This window comes from Physella acuta, unplaced genomic scaffold (assembly GCF_028476545.2).
Source record: "Physella acuta isolate Inbredline_101_S28 unplaced genomic scaffold, ASM2847654v3 ptg000225l, whole genome shotgun sequence".
Taxonomy (NCBI): Eukaryota; Metazoa; Mollusca; class Gastropoda; family Physidae; genus Physella; species Physella acuta.
In genome coordinates, this window is record NW_026731744.1 from 1295927 (window position 1) to 1314823 (window position 18897).

Below are 18897 nucleotides of genomic sequence, written 5' to 3' on the forward strand. Positions count from 1 at the left end.
CAACTAATTCAAAAGAAGGCCATTTCTATTCATTTATGTATATTTTATAAAGACAAAGCTAAATTATAGTTATAAATTAAAGCCATTTAAAATTTATAAATTAATGTAATTATTTATTTCTTTTTCTAAGAAATGTAACAATATTTTCTTCAGCGTATGAAAGCAAGTGTTTTACAAAATACAAGAGAAATATCTGAAATGTACATATTATATCACAGCATTACACATATGATGCATTTGATGATTTACACTGATACAAATCTGACAGATCATGGGATTTATTTTCAGCAAGAGACAGACAACAGCACATACATTGGTTTGAAGCCAGCAACCTTGTACAAGTTCAAAGGTCAAAGTTGACACAACTTTAAATACATACACTGATGGAGCAACCTTCCAGATTACTACTTGTATGGCTAGAAATATTTTCATTCAGTTCAAAATATTTTTTTAAAGCTTTCTATTAATTTGATCCATGAGAAGAGTTGAACCAGAGACACTCTATTCTTGGATAGTCTCTGTTGTTACTGTCTTTCTTTGTTCTACAGGCCATTAGTAAACCTAATGCATTCAAACAGCAAGCTACAAGAATTAAGTGAAATGTTTCTAGACTAGACAAACATCCAACTATTCATCAGTGTCAATGGAAACACAGTTATACGCTGCATAACGGAGCCTGTCTTCTGCTGTCTTCTCACTGAAAAATAAAATAAGTAATTTATAACAGATCCAGTCGAAATTAAAGAGCAAGCAAAAATGTCACAAAGCATATGCGTAAATAACAGCATACAACCAATGAGGTTGCTAAAAACTTAAATAACAGCATACAACCAATGAGGTTGCTAAAAACTTAAATAACAGCATACAACCAATGAGGTTGCTAAAAACTTAAATAACAGCATACAACCAATGAGGTTGCTAGACTTACTCAGTGTAGACCGGGAGGTGGAGGGTGTTGCAGCATGTAGACGACTCAGGCAGAGGATTGACTGGACTACTGTATGGGCAAAACATGTGGTCAGTTTGTTGACATGAGAACATGAGGTCAGTTTGTTGACATGAGAACATTGGGTCAGTTTGTTGACATGAGAACATGTGGTCAGTTTGTTGACATGAGAACATGTGGTCTGTTTGTTGTCATAAGAACATGTGGTCAGTTTGCTGATGTGAGAACATGTGGTCAGTTTGTTGACATGAGAACATGTGGTCAGTTTGTTGACATGAGAACATGTAGTCAGTTTGTTGACATGACAACATGTGGTCAGTTTGTTGACATGAGAACATGTGGTCTGTTGTCATAAGAACATGTGGTCAGTTTGCTGATGTGAGAACATGTGGTCAGTTTGTTGACATGAGAACATGTGGTCAGTTTGTTGACATGAGAACATGTAGTCAGTTTGTTGACATGACAACATGTGGTCAGTTTGTTGACATGAGAACATGTGGTCAGTTTGTTGACATGAGAACATGTGGTCAGTTTGTTGACATGACAACATGTGGTCAGTTTGTTGACATGAGAACATGTGGTCAGTTTGTTGACATGAGGTCAGTTTGTAGACATGAGAACATGTGGTCAGTTTGTTGACATGAGAACATGTGGTCAGTTTGTTGACATGAGAACATGTGGTCAGTTTGTTGACATGAGAACATGTGGTCAGTTTGTTGACATGAGAACATGTGGTCAGTTTGTTGACGTGAGAACATGTGGTCAGTTTGTTGACATGAGAACATGTGGTCAGTTTGTTGACGTGAGAACATGTGGTCAGTTTGTTGACATGAGAACATGTGGTCAGTTTGTTGACATGAGAACATGTGGTCAGTTTGTTGACATGAGGTCAGTTTGTAGACATGAGAAGATGTGGTCAGTTTGTTGACGTGAGAACATGTGGTCAGTTTGTTGACATGACAACATGTGGTCAGTTTGTTGACATGAGAACATGTGGTCAGTTTGCTGATGTGAGAACATGTGGTCAGTTTGTTGACATGAGAACATGTGGTCAGTTTGTTGACATGAGAACATGTGGTCAGTTTGTTGACATGAGAACATGTGGTCAGTTTGTTGACATGAGAACTTGAGGTCAGTCTGTTGGCATGACTTTTAAATATAGACAAATAGTACACGAACTTGAGACACTAACTTTTTGCCCGATGATATGAAGATTGAAACAGGCAAACGTCTGCGTCCTGAGATAAAGCGCAACAGGCGACTTCTGTCCTCGTTGGAAAAGTTTTTGACAGCGCTCCAGAAATATTTGACTCTGATATCATCTTCATCTATGTGGTGGTAAAAAGCTGGGGAGAGACAAATATCATGTAAGGGGAGAGACAAAGATCATGTAAGGGGAGAGACAAAGATCATTTAAGGGGAGAAAAAAAGATCATGTAAGGAGAGACAAAGATAATGTAAGGAGAGAGACAAAGATCATGTGAGAGAGACAAAGATCATGTAAGGAGAGAGACAAAGATCATGTAAGGAGAGAGACAAAAATGTAAAGAGAAAGACAAAGATCATGTAAGGAGAGAGACAAAGATCATGTAAGGAGAGACAAGGATCATGTAAGGAAAGAGAGACAAGGATCATGTAAGGAGAGAGAGACAAAGATCATGTAAGGGGAGAGACAAAGATCATGTAAGGAGAGAGAGACAAAGATCATGTAAGGAGAGACAAAGATCATGTAAGGAGAGAGACAAAGATCATGTAAGGAGAGACAAAGATCATGTAAGGAGAGAGACAAAGATCATGTAAGGAGAGAGACAAAGATCATGTAAGGGGAGAGACGAAGATCATGTAAGGAGGGAGAAAAAGATCATGTAAGGAGAGACAAAGATCATGTAAGGAGAGAGACAAAGATCATGTAAGGAGAGACAAAGATCATGTAAGGAGAGAGACAAAGATCATGTAAGGAGAGAGACAAAGATCATGTAAGGAGAGAGACAAAGATCATGTAAGGAGAGAGACAAAGATCGTGTAAGGAGAGAGACAAAGATCATGTAAGTGGAGAGACAAAGATCATGTAAGGAGAGAGACAAAGATCATGTGAGAGACAAAGATCATGTAAGGAGAGAGACAAAGATCATGTAAGGAGAGAGACAAAAATGTAAAGAGAGAGACAAAGATCATGTAAGGAGAGAGACAAAGATCATGTAAGGAGAGACAAGGATCATGTAAGGAGATAGAGACAAGGATCATGTAAGGAGAGAGAGACAAGGATCATGTAAGGAGAGAGAGACAAAGATCATGTGAGAGAGACAAAGATCATGTAAGGAGAGAGACAAAGATCATGTAAGGAGAGAGACAAAAATGTAAAGAGAGAGACAAAGATCATGTAAGGAGAGAGACAAAGATCATGTAAGGAGAGAGACAAAGATCATGTAAGGAGAGAGACAAAGATCATATAAGGGGAGAGACGAAGATCATGTAAGGAGAGAGAAAAAGATCATGTAAGGAGAGACATAGATAATGTAAGGAGAGAGACAAAGATCATGTGAGAGACAAAGATCATGTAAGGAGAGAGACAAAGATCATGTAAGGAGAGAGACAAAAATGTAAAGAGAGAGACAAAGATCATGTAAGGAGAGAGACAAAGATCATGTAAGGAGAGAGACAAAGATCATGTAAGGAGAGAGACAAAGATCGTGTAAGGAGAGAGACAAAGATCATGTAAGTGGAGAGACAAAGATCATGTAAAGAGAGACACAGATCATGTAAGGAGAGAGACAAAGATCATGTAAGGAGAGAGACAAAGATCATGTAAGGAGAGAGACTAAGAGACTAGCAAACTTGTTGCTCGTGCCATCTTTACAAGAATGGATGAGCAGGATAACAGTTTCATCACCTGATGACAGCAACTACATCTGGATGACAGTTATGTCATCTGGATGACAGTTATGTCATCAGGATGACAGTCATGTCATCAGGATGACAATTATGTCATCAAAACTTACTGCTTTTCATCAGAGCCTCCACTGTAATGTCAGGCTGACCACATATTCTGGTTTCAAGTTCTTGCCAGGTCAAAAGTTCAAGGACAGCTTCAGGAATAACTTTCAACAGCCCTGATCTCATTGCCTTCAGCTGCAATCATAAAATAAAAGGTCACGCCCCCAACTTTAAACAATAACATTGTCACGCCCCCAACTTTAAACAATAACATTGTGACGCCCTTTAAGTTGAAACAACATTGTCGCGTTCCTAATTGAGACAATAACATTAACAATTCGCCCCTGCCCTCAACTCAATCACCTGTCTGTCATACTCTCCCACCTGTCTGCCACACTCTCCCACCTGTCTGTCACACTCTCCCACCTGTCTGTCACACTCTCCCACCTGTCTGTCACACTCTCCCACCTGTCTGTCACACTCTCCCACCTGTCTGTCACACTCTCCCACCTGTCTGTCACACTCTCCCACCTGTCTGTCACACTCTCCCACCTGTCTGTCACACTCTCCCACCTGTCTGTCACACTCTCCCATCTGTCTGTCACACTCTCCCACCTGTCACACTCTCCCACCTGTCACACTCTCCCATCTGTCTGTCACACTCTCCCACCTGTCTGTCACACTCTCCCACCTGTCTGTCACACTCTCCCACCTGTCACACTCTCCCACCTGTCACACTCTCCCACCTGTTTGTCACTCTCCCACCTGTCTGTCACTCTCCCACCTGTCTGTCACACTCTCCCACCTGTCTGTCACACTCTCCCACCTGTCTGTCACACTCTCCCACCTGTCTGTCACACTCTCCCGTCTGTCACACTCTCCCACCTGTCTGTCACACTCTCCCACCAGTCACACTCTCCCACCTGTCTGCCATACTCTCCCACCTGTCTGTCACTCTCCCACCTGTCTGTCACACTCTCCCACCTGTCTGTCACACTCTCCCACCTGTCTGTCAAACTCTCCCACCTGTCTGTCACACTCTCCCACCTGTCTGTCACACTCTCCCACCTGTCACACTCTCCCACCTGTCTGTCACACTCTCCCACCTGTCTGTCACACTCTCCCACCTGTCTGTCACACTCTCCCACCTGTCTGTCACACTCTCCCACCTGTCACACTCTCCCACCTGTCACACTCTCCCACCTGTTTGTCACACTCTCCCACCTGTCACACTCTCCCACCTGTCACACTCTCCCACCTGTCTGTCAAACTCTCCCACCTGCCTGTCACACTCTCCCAGCTGTCTGTCACACTCTCCCAGCTGTCTGTCATACTCTCCCACCTGTCTGTCACTCTCCCACCTGTCTGTCACACTCTCCCACCTGTCTGTCACACTCTCCCACCTGTCTGTCACACTCTCCCACCTGTCTGTCACACTCTCCCACCTGTCTGTCACACTCTCCCACCTGTCTGTCACACTCTACCACCTGTCTGTCACACTCTCCCACCTGTCACACTCTACCACCTGTCTGTCACACTCTCCCATCTGTCTGTCACACTCTCCCACCTGTCTGTCACACTCTCCCACCTGTCTGTCACACTCTCCCACCTGTCTGTCACACTCTACCACCTGTCTGTCACACTCTCCCATCTGTCTGTCACACTCTCCCACCTGTCTGTCACACTCTCCTACCAGTCACACTCTCCCACCTGTCTGCCATACTCTCCCACCTGTTTGTCACTCTCCCACCTGTCTGTCACACTCTCCCACCTGTCTGTCATACTCTCCCATCTGTCTGTCACACTCTCCCACCTGTCTGTCACACTCTCCCACCTGTCTGTCACACTCTCCCACCTGTTTGTCACACTCTCCCACCTGTTTGTCACACTCTTCCATCTGTCTGTCACACTCTCCCACCTGTCAGTCACACTCTCTCACCTGTCTGTCACACTCTCCCACCTGTTTGTCACACTCTCCCACCTGTTTGTCACACTCTCCCACCTGTTTGTCACACTCTTCCATCTGTCTGTCACACTCTCCCACCTGTCAGTCACACTCTCTCACCTGTCTGTCACACTCTCCCACCTGTTTGTCACACTCTCCCACCTGTTTGTCACACTCTCCCACCTGTCTGTCACACTCTCCCACCTGTCTGTCATACTCTCCCATCTGTCTGTCACACTCTCCCACCTGTCAGTCACTCTCCCACCTGTCACACTCTCCCACCTGTCTGTCACACTCTCCCACCTGTCACACTCTCCCACCTGTTTGTCACACTCTCCCACCTGTCACACTCTCCCACCTGTCACACTCTCCCACCTGTCACACTCTCCCACCTGTTTGTCACACTCTCCCACCTGTCACACTCTCCCACCTGTTTGTCACACTCTCCCACCTGTCACACTCTCCCACCTGTTTGTCACACTCTCCCACCTGTCACACTCTCCCACCTGTTTGTCACACTCTCCCACCTGTTTGTCACACTCTCCCACCTGTCACACTCTCCCACCTGTCACACTCTCCCACCTGTTTGTCACACTCTCCCACCTGTCTGTCACACTCTCCCACCTGTTTGTCACACTCTCCCAGCCTGATTTCCCTGACTTTGAGCACATACTCCTCCCTCTCGTCATAGCTGAGAGGTTTTGGGTTGCCGTCATCGTCCACACGGATGCTGACGTGGGAGCCATCACTCAGCACCATGGACCAGCTCCGCCCCGCAGCCAGAAAAGTTTCTCTGTCCATGTTGACCAGACTGTCAATAAGTCGCACCTGTAAAACAAAAACCTGCAGGTACCAACCAAGAGAGACCAACCTAGAGAGACCAACCAAGAGAGACCAACCAAGAGAGACCAACCTAGAGAGACCAACCTAGAGAGACCAACCTAGAGAGACCAACCTAGAGAGACCAACCTAGAGAGACCAACCTAGAGAGACCAACCTAGAGAGACCAACCTAGAGAGACTAACCTAGAGAGACCAACCTAGAGAGACCAACCTAGAGAGACCAACCTAGAGAGACCAACCTAGAGAGACTAACCTAGAGAGACCAACCTAGAGAGAGCAACCATTACCTCAGCAGCATCCACTGTGGGAAAGTCCTGGGTCCAGCTGTAGCTCTCACCAACAAGACGCTTCCACACATAGGGGGCCAGGGACACAATCTAGTACAGTAATACAAGATGTCACACATAGGGGACACAATCTAGTACAGTAATACAAGATGTCACACATAGGGGGACACAATCTAGTACAGTAATACAAGATGTCACACATAGGGGACACAATCTAGTACAGTAATACAAGATGTCACATAGGGGACACAATCTAGTACAGTAATACAAGATGTCACACATAGGGGACACAATCTAGTACAGTAATACAAGATGTCACACATAGGGGGACACAATCTAGTACAGTAATACAAGATGTCACATAGGGGGACACAATCTAGTACAGTAATACAAGATGTCACACATAGGGGACACAATCTAGTACAGTAATACAAGATGTCACACATAGGGGACACAATCTAGTACAGTAATACAAGATGTCACATAGGGGACACAATCTAGTACAGTAATACAAGATGTCACACATAGGGGACACAATCTAGTACAGTAATACAAGATGTCACACATAGGGGACACAATCTAGTACAGTAATACAAGATGTCACATAGGGGACACAATCTAGTACAGTAATACAAGATGTCACACATAGGGGACACAATCTAGTACAGTAATACAAGATGTCACACATAGGGGACACAATCTAGTACAGTAATACAAGATGTCACACATAGGGGACACAATCTAGTACAGTAATACAAGATGTCACACATAGGGGGACACAATCTAGTACAGTAATACAAGATGTCACACATAGGGGACACAATCTAGTACAGTAATACAAGATGTCACACATAGGGGACACAATCTAGTACAGTAATACAAGATGTCACACATAGGGGACACAATCTACTACAGTAATACAAGATGTCACACATAGGGGACACAATCTAGTACAGTAATACAAGATGTCACACATAGGTACACAATCTAGTACAGTAATACAAGATGTCACACATAGGGGACACAATCTAGTACAGTAATACAAGATGTCACACATAGGGGACACAATCTAGTACAGTAATACAAGATGTCACACATAGGGGACACAATCTAGTACAGTAATACAAGATGTCACACATAGGGGACACAATCTAGTACAGTAATACAAGATGTCACACATAGGGGGACACAATCTAGTACAGTAATACAAGATGTGACACATAGGGGACACAATCTAGTACAGTAATACAAGATGTGACACATAGGGGACACAATCTAGTACAGTAATACAAGATGTCACATAGGGGACACAATCTAGTACAGTAATACAAGATGTCACACATAGGGGACACAATCTAGTACAGTAATACAAGATGTCACACATAGGGGACACAATCTAGTACAGTAATACAAGATGTCACACATAGGGGGACACAATCTAGTACAGTAATACAAGATGTCACATAGGGGACACAATCTAGTACAGTAATACAAGATGTCACACATAGGGGACACAATCTAGTACAGTAATACAAGATGTCACACATAGGGGACACAATCTAGTACAGTAATACAAGATGTCACATAGGGGACACAATCTGGTACAGTAATACAAGATGTCACACATAGGGGGACACAATCTAGTACAGTAATACAAGATGTCACACATAGGGGACACAATCTAGTACAGTAATACAAGATGTCACATAGGGGGACACAATCTGGTACAGTATAACAAGATGTCACACATAGGGGACACAATCTAGTACAGTAATACAAGATGTCACACATAGGGGTACAATCTAGTACAGTAATACAAGATGTCACACATAGGGGACACAATCTAGTACAGTAATACAAGATGTCACACATAGGGGACACAATCTAGTACAGTAATACAAGATGTCACACATAGGGGGACACAATCTAGTACAGTAATACAAGATGTCACACATAGGGGACACAATCTAGTACAGTAATACAAGATGTCACACATAGGGGACACAATCTAGTACAGTAATACAAGATGTCACACATAGGGGGACACAATCTAGTACAGTAATACAAGATGTCACATAGGGGGACACAATCTAGTACAGTAATACAAGATGTCAGACATAGGGAGCACAATCTGGTACAGTAATACAAGATGTCACACATAGGGGACACAATCTAGTACAGTAATACAAGATGTCACACATAGGGGACACAATCTAGTACAGTAATACAAGATGTCACACATAGGGGGACACAATTTAGTACAGTAATACAAGATGTCACACATAGGGGACACAATCTAGTACAGTAATACAAGATGTCACACATAGGGGACACAATCTAGTACAGTATAACAAGATGTCACACATAGGGGACACAATCTAGTACAGTAATACAAGATGTCACACATAGGGGACACAATCTAGTACAGTAATACAAGATGTCACACATAGGGGACACAATCTAGTACAGTAATACAAGATGTCACACATAGGGGACACAATCTAGTACAGTAATACAAGATGTCACACATAGGGGGACACAATCTAGTACAGTAATACAAGATGTCACACATAGGGGACACAATCTAGTACAGTCATACAAGATGTCACACATAGGGGGACACAATCTAGTACAGTAATACAAGATGTCACACATAGGGGACACAATCTAGTACAGTAATACAAGATGTCACACATAGGGGGACACAATCTAGTACAGTAATACAAGATGTCACACATAGGGGACACAATCTAGTACAGTAATACAAGATGTCACACATAGGTACACAATCTAGTACAGTAATACAAGATGTCACACATAGGGGACACAATCTAGTACAGTAATACAAGATGTCACACATAGGGGACACAATCTAGTACAGTAATACAAGATGTCACACATAGGGGACACAATCTAGTACAGTAATACAAGATGTCACACATAGGTACACAATCTAGTACAGTAATACAAGATGTCACACATAGGGGACACAATCTAGTACAGTAATACAAGATGTCACACATAGGGGACACAATCTAGTACAGTAATACAAGATGTCACACATAGGGGACACAATCTAGTACAGTAATACAAGATGTCACACATAGGGGACACAATCTAGTACAGTAATACAAGATGTCACACATAGGGGACACAATCTAGTACAGTAATACAAGATGTCACATAGGGGACACAATCTAGTACAGTAATACAAGATGTCACACATAGGGGACACAATCTAGTACAGTAATACAAGATGTCACACATAGGGGACACAATCTAGTACAGTAATACAAGATGTCACACATAGGGGACACAATCTAGTACAGTAATACAAGATGTCACACATAGGGGACACAATCTAGTACAGTAATACAAGATGTCACACATAGGGGACACAATCTAGTACAGTAATACAAGATGTCACACATAGGTACACAATCTAGTACAGTAATACAAGATGTCACACATAGGGGACACAATCTAGTACAGTAATACAAGATGTCACACATAGGGGACACAATCTAGTACAGTAATACAAGATGTCACACATAGGGGACACAATCTAGTACAGTAATACAAGATGTCACACATAGGGGACACAATCTAGTACAGTAATACAAGATGTCACATAGGGGGACACAATCTAGTACAGTAATACAAGATGTCACATAGGGGGACACAATCTAGTACAGTAATACAAGATGTCACACATAGGGGGACACAATCTAGTACAGTAATACAAGATGTCACACATAGGGGACACAATCTAGTACAGTAATACAAGATGTCACACATAGGGGACACAATCTAGTACAGTAATACAAGATGTCACACATAGGGGACACAATCTAGTACAGTATAACAAGATGTCACACATAGGGGACACAATCTAGTACAGTAATACAAGATGTCACACATAGGGGACACAATCTAGTACAGTAATACAAGATGTCACACATAGGGGACACAATCTAGTACAGTAATACAAGATGTCACACATAGGGGACACAATCTAGTACAGTAATACAAGATGTCACACATAGGGGACACAATTTAGTACAGTAATACAAGATGTCACACATAGGGGACACAATCTAGTACAGTATAACAAGATGTCACACATAGGGGACACAATCTAGTACAGTAATACAAGATGTCACACATAGGGGACACAATCTAGTACAGTAATACAAGATGTCACACATAGGGGACACAATCTAGTACAGTAATACAAGATGTCACACAGGGGACACAATCTAGTACAGTAATACAAGATGTCACACATAGGGGACACAATCTAGTACAGTAATACAAGATGTCACACATAGGGGACACAATCTAGTACAGTAATACAAGATGTCACACATAGGGGACACAATCTAGTACAGTAATACAAGATGTCACATAGGGGACACAATCTAGTACAGTAATACAAGATGTCACACATAGGGGACACAATCTAGTACAGTAATACAAGATGTCACATAGGGGGACACAATCTAGTACAGTAATACAAGATGTCACACATAGGGGACACAATCTAGTACAGTAATACAAGATGTCACACATAGGGGACACAATCTAGTACAGTAATACAAGATGTCACACATAGGGGACACAATCTAGTACAGTAATACAAGATGTCACACATAGGGGACACAATCTAGTACAGTAATACAAGATGTCACACATAGGGGACACAATCTAGTACAGTATAACAAGATGTCACACATAGGGGACACAATCTAGTAGAGTAATACAAGATGTCACACATAGGGGACACAATCTAGTACAGTAATACAAGATGTCACACATAGGGGGACACAATCTAGTACAGTAATACAAGATGTCACACATAGGGGACACAATCTAGTACAGTAATACAAGATGTCACACATAGGGGACAATCTAGTACAGTAATACAAGATGTCACACATAGGGGACACAATCTAGTACAGTAATACAAGATGTCACACATAGGGGACACAATCTAGTACAGTAATACAAGATGTCACACATAGGGGACACAATCTAGTACAGTAATACAAGATGTCACACATAGGGGACACAATCTAGTACAGTAATACAAGATGTCACATAGGGGACACAATCTAGTACAGTAATACAAGATGTCACACATAGGGGACAATCTAGTACAGTAATACAAGATGTCACACATAGGGGACACAATCTAGTACAGTAATACAAGATGTCACACATAGGGGACACAATCTAGTACAGTAATACAAGATGTCACACATAGGGGACACAATCTAGTACAGTAATACAAGATGTCACACATAGGGGACACAATCTAGTACAGTAATACAAGATGTCACACATAGGGGGACACAATCTAGTACAGTAATACAAGATGTCACACATAGGGGACACAATCTAGTACAGTAATACAAGATGTCACACATAGGGGACACAATCTAGTACAGTAATACAAGATGTCACATAGGGGGACACAATCTAGTACAGTAATACAAGATGTCACACATAGGGGACACAATCTAGTACAGTAATACAAGATGTCACACATAGGGGACACAATCTAGTACAGTAATACAAGATGTCACACATAGGGGACACAATCTAGTACAGTAATACAAGATGTCACACATAGGGGACACAATCTAGTACAGTAATACAAGATGTCACACATAGGGGACACAATCTAGTACAGTCATACAAGATGTCACACATAGGGGGACACAATCTAGTACAGTAATACAAGATGTCACACATAGGGGACACAATCTAGTACAGTAATACAAGATGTCACACATAGGGGGACACAATCTAGTACAGTAATACAAGATGTCACACATAGGGGACACAATCTAGTACAGTAATACAAGATGTCACACATAGGTACACAATCTAGTACAGTAATACAAGATGTCACACATAGGGGACACAATCTAGTACAGTAATACAAGATGTCACACATAGGGGACACAATCTAGTACAGTAATACAAGATGTCACACATAGGGGACACAATCTAGTACAGTAATACAAGATGTCACACATAGGGGACACAATCTAGTACAGTAATACAAGATGTCAGACATAGGGGGCACAATCTAGTACAGTAATACAAGATGTCACACATAGGGGACACAATCTAGTACAGTAATACAAGATGTCAGACATAGGGAGCACAATCTAGTACAGTAATACAAGATGTCACATAGGGGACACAATCTAGTACAGTAATACAAGATGTCACACATAGGGGGACACAATCTAGTACAGTAATACAAGATGTCAGACATAGGGAGCACAATCTAGTACAGTAATACAAGATGTCACATAGGGGACACAATCTAGTACAGTAATACAAGATGTCACATAGGGGACACAATCTAGTACAGTAATACAAGATGTCACACATAGGGGGACACAATCTAGTACAGTAATACAAGATGTCACACATAGGGGACACAATCTAGTACAGTAATACAAGATGTCACACATAGGGGTACAATCTAGTACAGTAATACAAGATGTGACACATAGGGGACACAATCTAGTACAGTAATACAAGATGTCACACATAGGGGACACAATCTAGTACAGTAATACAAGATGTCACACATAGGGGACACAATCTAGTACAGTAATACAAGATGTCACACATAGGGGACACAATCTAGTACAGTAATACAAGATGTCACACATAGGGGACACAATCTAGTACAGTAATACAAGATGTCACACATAGGGGACACAATCTAGTACAGTAATACAAGATGTCACACATAGGGGACACAATCTAGTACAGTAATACAAGATGTCACACATAGGGGACACAATCTAGTACAGTAATACAAGATGTCACACATAGGGGACACAATCTAGTATAGTAATACAAGATGTCACACATAGGGGACACAATCTAGTACAGTAATACAAGATGTCACACATAGGGGACACAATCTAGTACAGTAATACAAGATGTCACACATAGGGGACACAATCTAGTACAGTAATACAAGATGTCACATATAGGGGACACAATCTAGTACAGTAATACAAGATGTCACACATAGGGGACACAATCTAGTACAGTAATACAAGATGTCACACATAGGGGACACAATCTAGTACAGTAATACAAGATGTCACACATAGGGGGACACAATCTAGTACAGTAATACAAGATGTCACACATAGGGGACACAATCTAGTACAGTAATACAAGATGTCACATAGGGGACACAATCTAGTACAGTAATACAAGATGTCACACATAGGGGGACACAATCTAGTACAGTAATACAAGATGTCACATAGGGGACACAATCTAGTACAGTAATACAAGATGTCACACATAGGGGACACAATCTAGTACAGTAATACAAGATGTCACATAGGGGACACAATCTGGTACAGTAATACAAGATGTCACACATAGGGGGACACAATCTAGTACAGTAATACAAGATGTCACACATAGGGGACACAATCTAGTACAGTAATACAAGATGTCACATAGGGGACACAATCTAGTACAGTAATACAAGATGTCACACATAGGGGACACAATCTAGTACAGTAATACAAGATGTCACATAGGGGACACAATCTAGTACAGTAATACAAGATGTCACATAGGGGACACAATCTAGTACAGTAATACAAGAAGCAGAATGAAAGATTTAGACTTGCCAATATTTCCTTGCCCCTGAAACAAGCACCCATAAGCTGACCAATCCACTCAAACTTGTCTAAACAAAGGCAGGATGGGTTTGGGATGTAGCAGTCTCTGTTGACATTACCATCATCATTGGTCTGGGGAAAACATTACCATCATCACTACCATCATTGGTCTGGGGAAAACATTACCATCATCATTGGTCTGGGGAAAACATTACCATCATCACTACCATCATTGGTCTGGGGAAAACATTACCATCATCACTACCATCATTGGTCTGGGGAAAACATTACCATCATCACTACCATCATTGGTCTGGGGAAAACATTACCATCATCACTACCATCATTGGTCTGGGGAAAACATTACCATCATCACTTCCATCATTGGTCTGGGGAAAACATTACCATCATCATTGGTCTGGGGAAAACATTACCATCATCACTTCCATCATTGGTCTGGGGAAAACATTACCATCATCATTGGTCTGGGGAAAACATTACCATCATCACTTCCATCATTGGTCTGGGGAAAACATTACCATCATCACTACCATCATTGGTCTGGGGAAAACATTACCATCATCACTACCATCATTGGTCTGGGGAAAACATTACCATCATCACTACCATCATTGGTCTGGGGAAAACATTACCATCATCACTACCATCATTGGTCTGGGGAAAACATTACCATCATCACTACCATCATTGGTCTGGGGAAAACATTACCATCATCACTACCATCATTGGTCTGGGGAAAACCTTACCATCATCACTACCATCATTGGTCTGGGGAAAACATTACCATCATCACTACCATCATTGGTCTGGGGAAAACATTACCATCATCACTACCATCATTGGTCTGGGGAAAACATTACCATCATCACTACCATCATTGGTCTGGGGAAAACATTACCACCATCACTACCATCATTGGTCTGGGGAAAACATTACCATCATCACTACCATCAGTGGTCTGGGGAAAACATTACCATCATCACTACCATCATTGGTCTGGGGAAAACATTACCATCATCATTAGTCTGGGGAAAACATTACCGTCATCATTACCATCATTGGTCTGGGGAAAACCCCATTACCATCATCATTGGTCTGGGGAAAACATTACCATCATCATTAGTCTGGGGAAAACATTACCATCATCATTACCATCATTGGTCTGGGGAAAACATTACCATCATCACTACCATCATTGGTCTGGGGAAAACATTACCATCATAACTACCATCATTGGTCTGGGGAAAACATTACCATCATCACTTCCATCATTGGTCTGGGGAAAACATTACCATCATCACTACCATCATTGGTCTGGGGAAAACATTACCATCTTCACTACCATCATTGGTCTGTGGAAAACCTTACCATCATCACTACCATCATTGGTCTGGGGAAAACATTACCATCATCACTACCATCATTGGTCTGGGGAAAACCTTACCATCATCACTACCATCATTGGTCTGGGGAAAACATTACCATCATCACTACCATCATTGGTCTGGGGAAAACATTACCATCATCACTACCATCATTGGTCTGGGGAAAACATTACCATCATCACTACCATCATTGGTCTGGGGAAAACATTACCATCTTCACTACCATCATTGGTCTGTGGAAAACCTTACCATCATCACTACCATCATTGGTCTGGGGAAAACATTACCATCATCACTACCATCATTGGTCTGGGGAAAACCTTACCATCATCACTACCATCATTGGTCTGGGGAAAACATTACCATCATCACTACCATCATTGGTCTGGGGAAAACATTACCATCATCACTACCATCATTGGTCTGGGGAAAACATTACCAACATCACTACTATCATTGGTCTGGGGAAAACATTACCATCATTGGTCTGGGGAAAACATTAGCTGGTTGATGAGGGTCAGGTGGGCACATACCTGGTTGGGAGTTCTAACAAAAAATGGCAAGGCCATGGGGGCGTCTGGGTCTGATGGGCACATACCTGGTTGGGAGTTCTAACAAAAAATGGCAAGGCCATGGGGGCATCTGGGTCTGATGGGCACATACCTGGTTGGGAGTTCTAACAAAAAATGGCAAGGCCATGGGGGCGTCTGGGTCTGATGGGCACATCTCCTCCGCTATGTCTGACAGGCTGTCCCTAAAGCCTCCACCCTGGTCTATGATGCCTTCAGACAAAAACTTGCACTCCCACCACTGGTCATTTTGTGCTGACCACCTACAGAGACAAGGGCATTAGAGGACATGTAGGTGAGATGACATGGGTTACCTGTAGGTGAGAGGACATGGGTTACCTGTAGGTGAGAGGACATGGGTTACCTGTAGGTGAGAGGACATGGGTTACCTGTCGGTGAGAGGACATGGGTTACCTGTAGGTGAGAGGACATGGGTTACCTGTAGGTGAGAGGACATGGGTTACCTGTAGGTGAGAGGACATGGGTTACCTGTAGGTGAGGACATGGGTTACCTGTAGGTGAGAGGACATGGGTTACCTGTAGGTGAGAGGACATGGGTTACCTGTAGGTGAGAGGACATGGGTTACCTGTAGGTGAGAGGACATGGGTTACCTGTAGGTGAGAGGACATGGGTTACCTGTAGGTGAGAGGTGAGGACACCCTGTCCCTGGGTTTGAGTCCCTCGTAGAGCTGCATGAAAACAGTGTTGCTGAAGTCAGACGAAGGGTTGGCTCTGTGTTCAAATGCTGCGTGCCGGTTGATGTACACAATTTTTCTCTCTGATGGGCTGATTCATAAGAAAAACTGTTATAATTACAAATTGTTACAGCCATACCCCCCCACCCATCCTAGGCAACAGAACAGTCAGTTATTGATCTATAGTGGCCAAAAATATTACAGACTACAGACTTTAAGGGCAACCAAACAACAAAACACTGACCACTTACTCTAAGAACCAAACACTGACCACTTCTTACTCTAGGAGCAACAAAACACTGACCACTTCTTACTCTAAGAACAACAAAACACTGACCACTTACTCTCTAAGAACAAAACACTGACCACTTACTCTAGGAACAACAAAACACTGACCACTTACTCTAAGAACAACAAAACACTGACCACTTACTCTAGGAACAACAAAACACTGACCACTTACTCTAAGGACAACAAAACACTGACCACTTACTCTAAGAACAACAAAACACTGACCACTTACTCTAAGAACAACAAAACACTGACCACTTCTTACTCTAAGAACAACAAAACACTGACCACTTACTCTAAGAACAACAAAACACTGACCACTTACTCTAAGATTAAAACACTGACCACTTACTCTAAGAACAACAAAACACTGACCACTTCTTACTCTAAGAACAACAAAACACTGACCACTTACTCTAGGAACAACAAAACACTGACCACTTACTCTAAGGACAACAAAACACTGACCACTTACTCTAAGATTAAAACACTGACCACTTACTCTAGGAACAACAAAACACTGACCACTTACTCTAAGAACAACAAAACACTGACCACTTACTCTAGGAACAACAAAACACTGACCACTTACTCTAAGAACAACAAAACACTGACCACTTACTCTAAGAACAACAAAACACTGACCACTTACTCTAAGAACAAAACACTGACCACTTACTCTAAGAACAAAACACTGACCACTTACTCTTAGAACAACAAAACACTGACCACTTACTCTAAGATTAAAACACTGACCACTTACTCTAAGGACAACAAAACACTGACCACTTACTCTAAGAACAAAACACTGACCACTTACTCTTAGAACAACAAAACACTGACCACTTACTCTAGGAACAACAAAACACTGACCACTTACTCTAAGAACAAAACACTGACCACTTACTCTTAGAACAACAAAACACTGACCACTTACTCTAAGAACAAAACACTGACCACTTACTCTAAGGACAACAAAACACTGACCACTTACTCTAAGATTAAAACACTGACCACTTACTCTAAGGACAAAACACTGACCACTTACTCTAAGAACAAAACACTGACCACTTACTCTAAGGACAACAAAACACTGACCACTTACTCTAAGGACAAAACACTGACCACTTACTCTAAGATTAAAACACTGACCACTTACTCTAAGAACAACAAAACACTGACCACTTACTCTAAGATTAAAACACTGACCACTTACTCTAAGAACAACAAAACACTGACCACTTACTCTAAGGACAACAAAACACTGACCACTTACTCTCTAAGAACAAAACACTGACCACTTAC

General features: G+C 42.1%; 1 protein-coding gene across 3 annotated transcripts in view; it reads right to left on the reverse strand.

Annotated features, from left to right (window-relative positions):
- Positions 1–118: 118 nt before the first annotated feature.
- LOC131937905 (E3 ubiquitin-protein ligase HECTD3) overlaps positions 119–18897 on the reverse strand; it is a 37830-nt gene continuing 19051 nt past the window's right edge. For 2 of the 3 annotated variants that reach the window (XM_059295618.1, XM_059295617.1), the window contains exons 11-19: positions 17243–17392; positions 16700–16868; positions 14640–14762; positions 6955–7044; positions 6450–6653; positions 3946–4075; positions 2139–2292; positions 929–997; positions 120–697 (exon numbers count right to left, since the gene is read on the reverse strand). In XM_059295618.1, coding sequence (XP_059151601.1) covers positions 628–697; positions 929–997; positions 2139–2292; positions 3946–4075; positions 6450–6653; positions 6955–7044; positions 14640–14762; positions 16700–16868; positions 17243–17392 — 1159 coding nt within the window. In that variant the 3' untranslated portion in view covers positions 120–627. Of the gene's footprint in view, positions 698–928; positions 998–2138; positions 2293–3945; positions 4076–6449; positions 6654–6954; positions 7045–14639; positions 14763–16699; positions 16869–17242; positions 17393–18897 lie in introns of all 3 variants that reach the window. The other variant, XM_059295619.1, reaches the window with a different exon arrangement.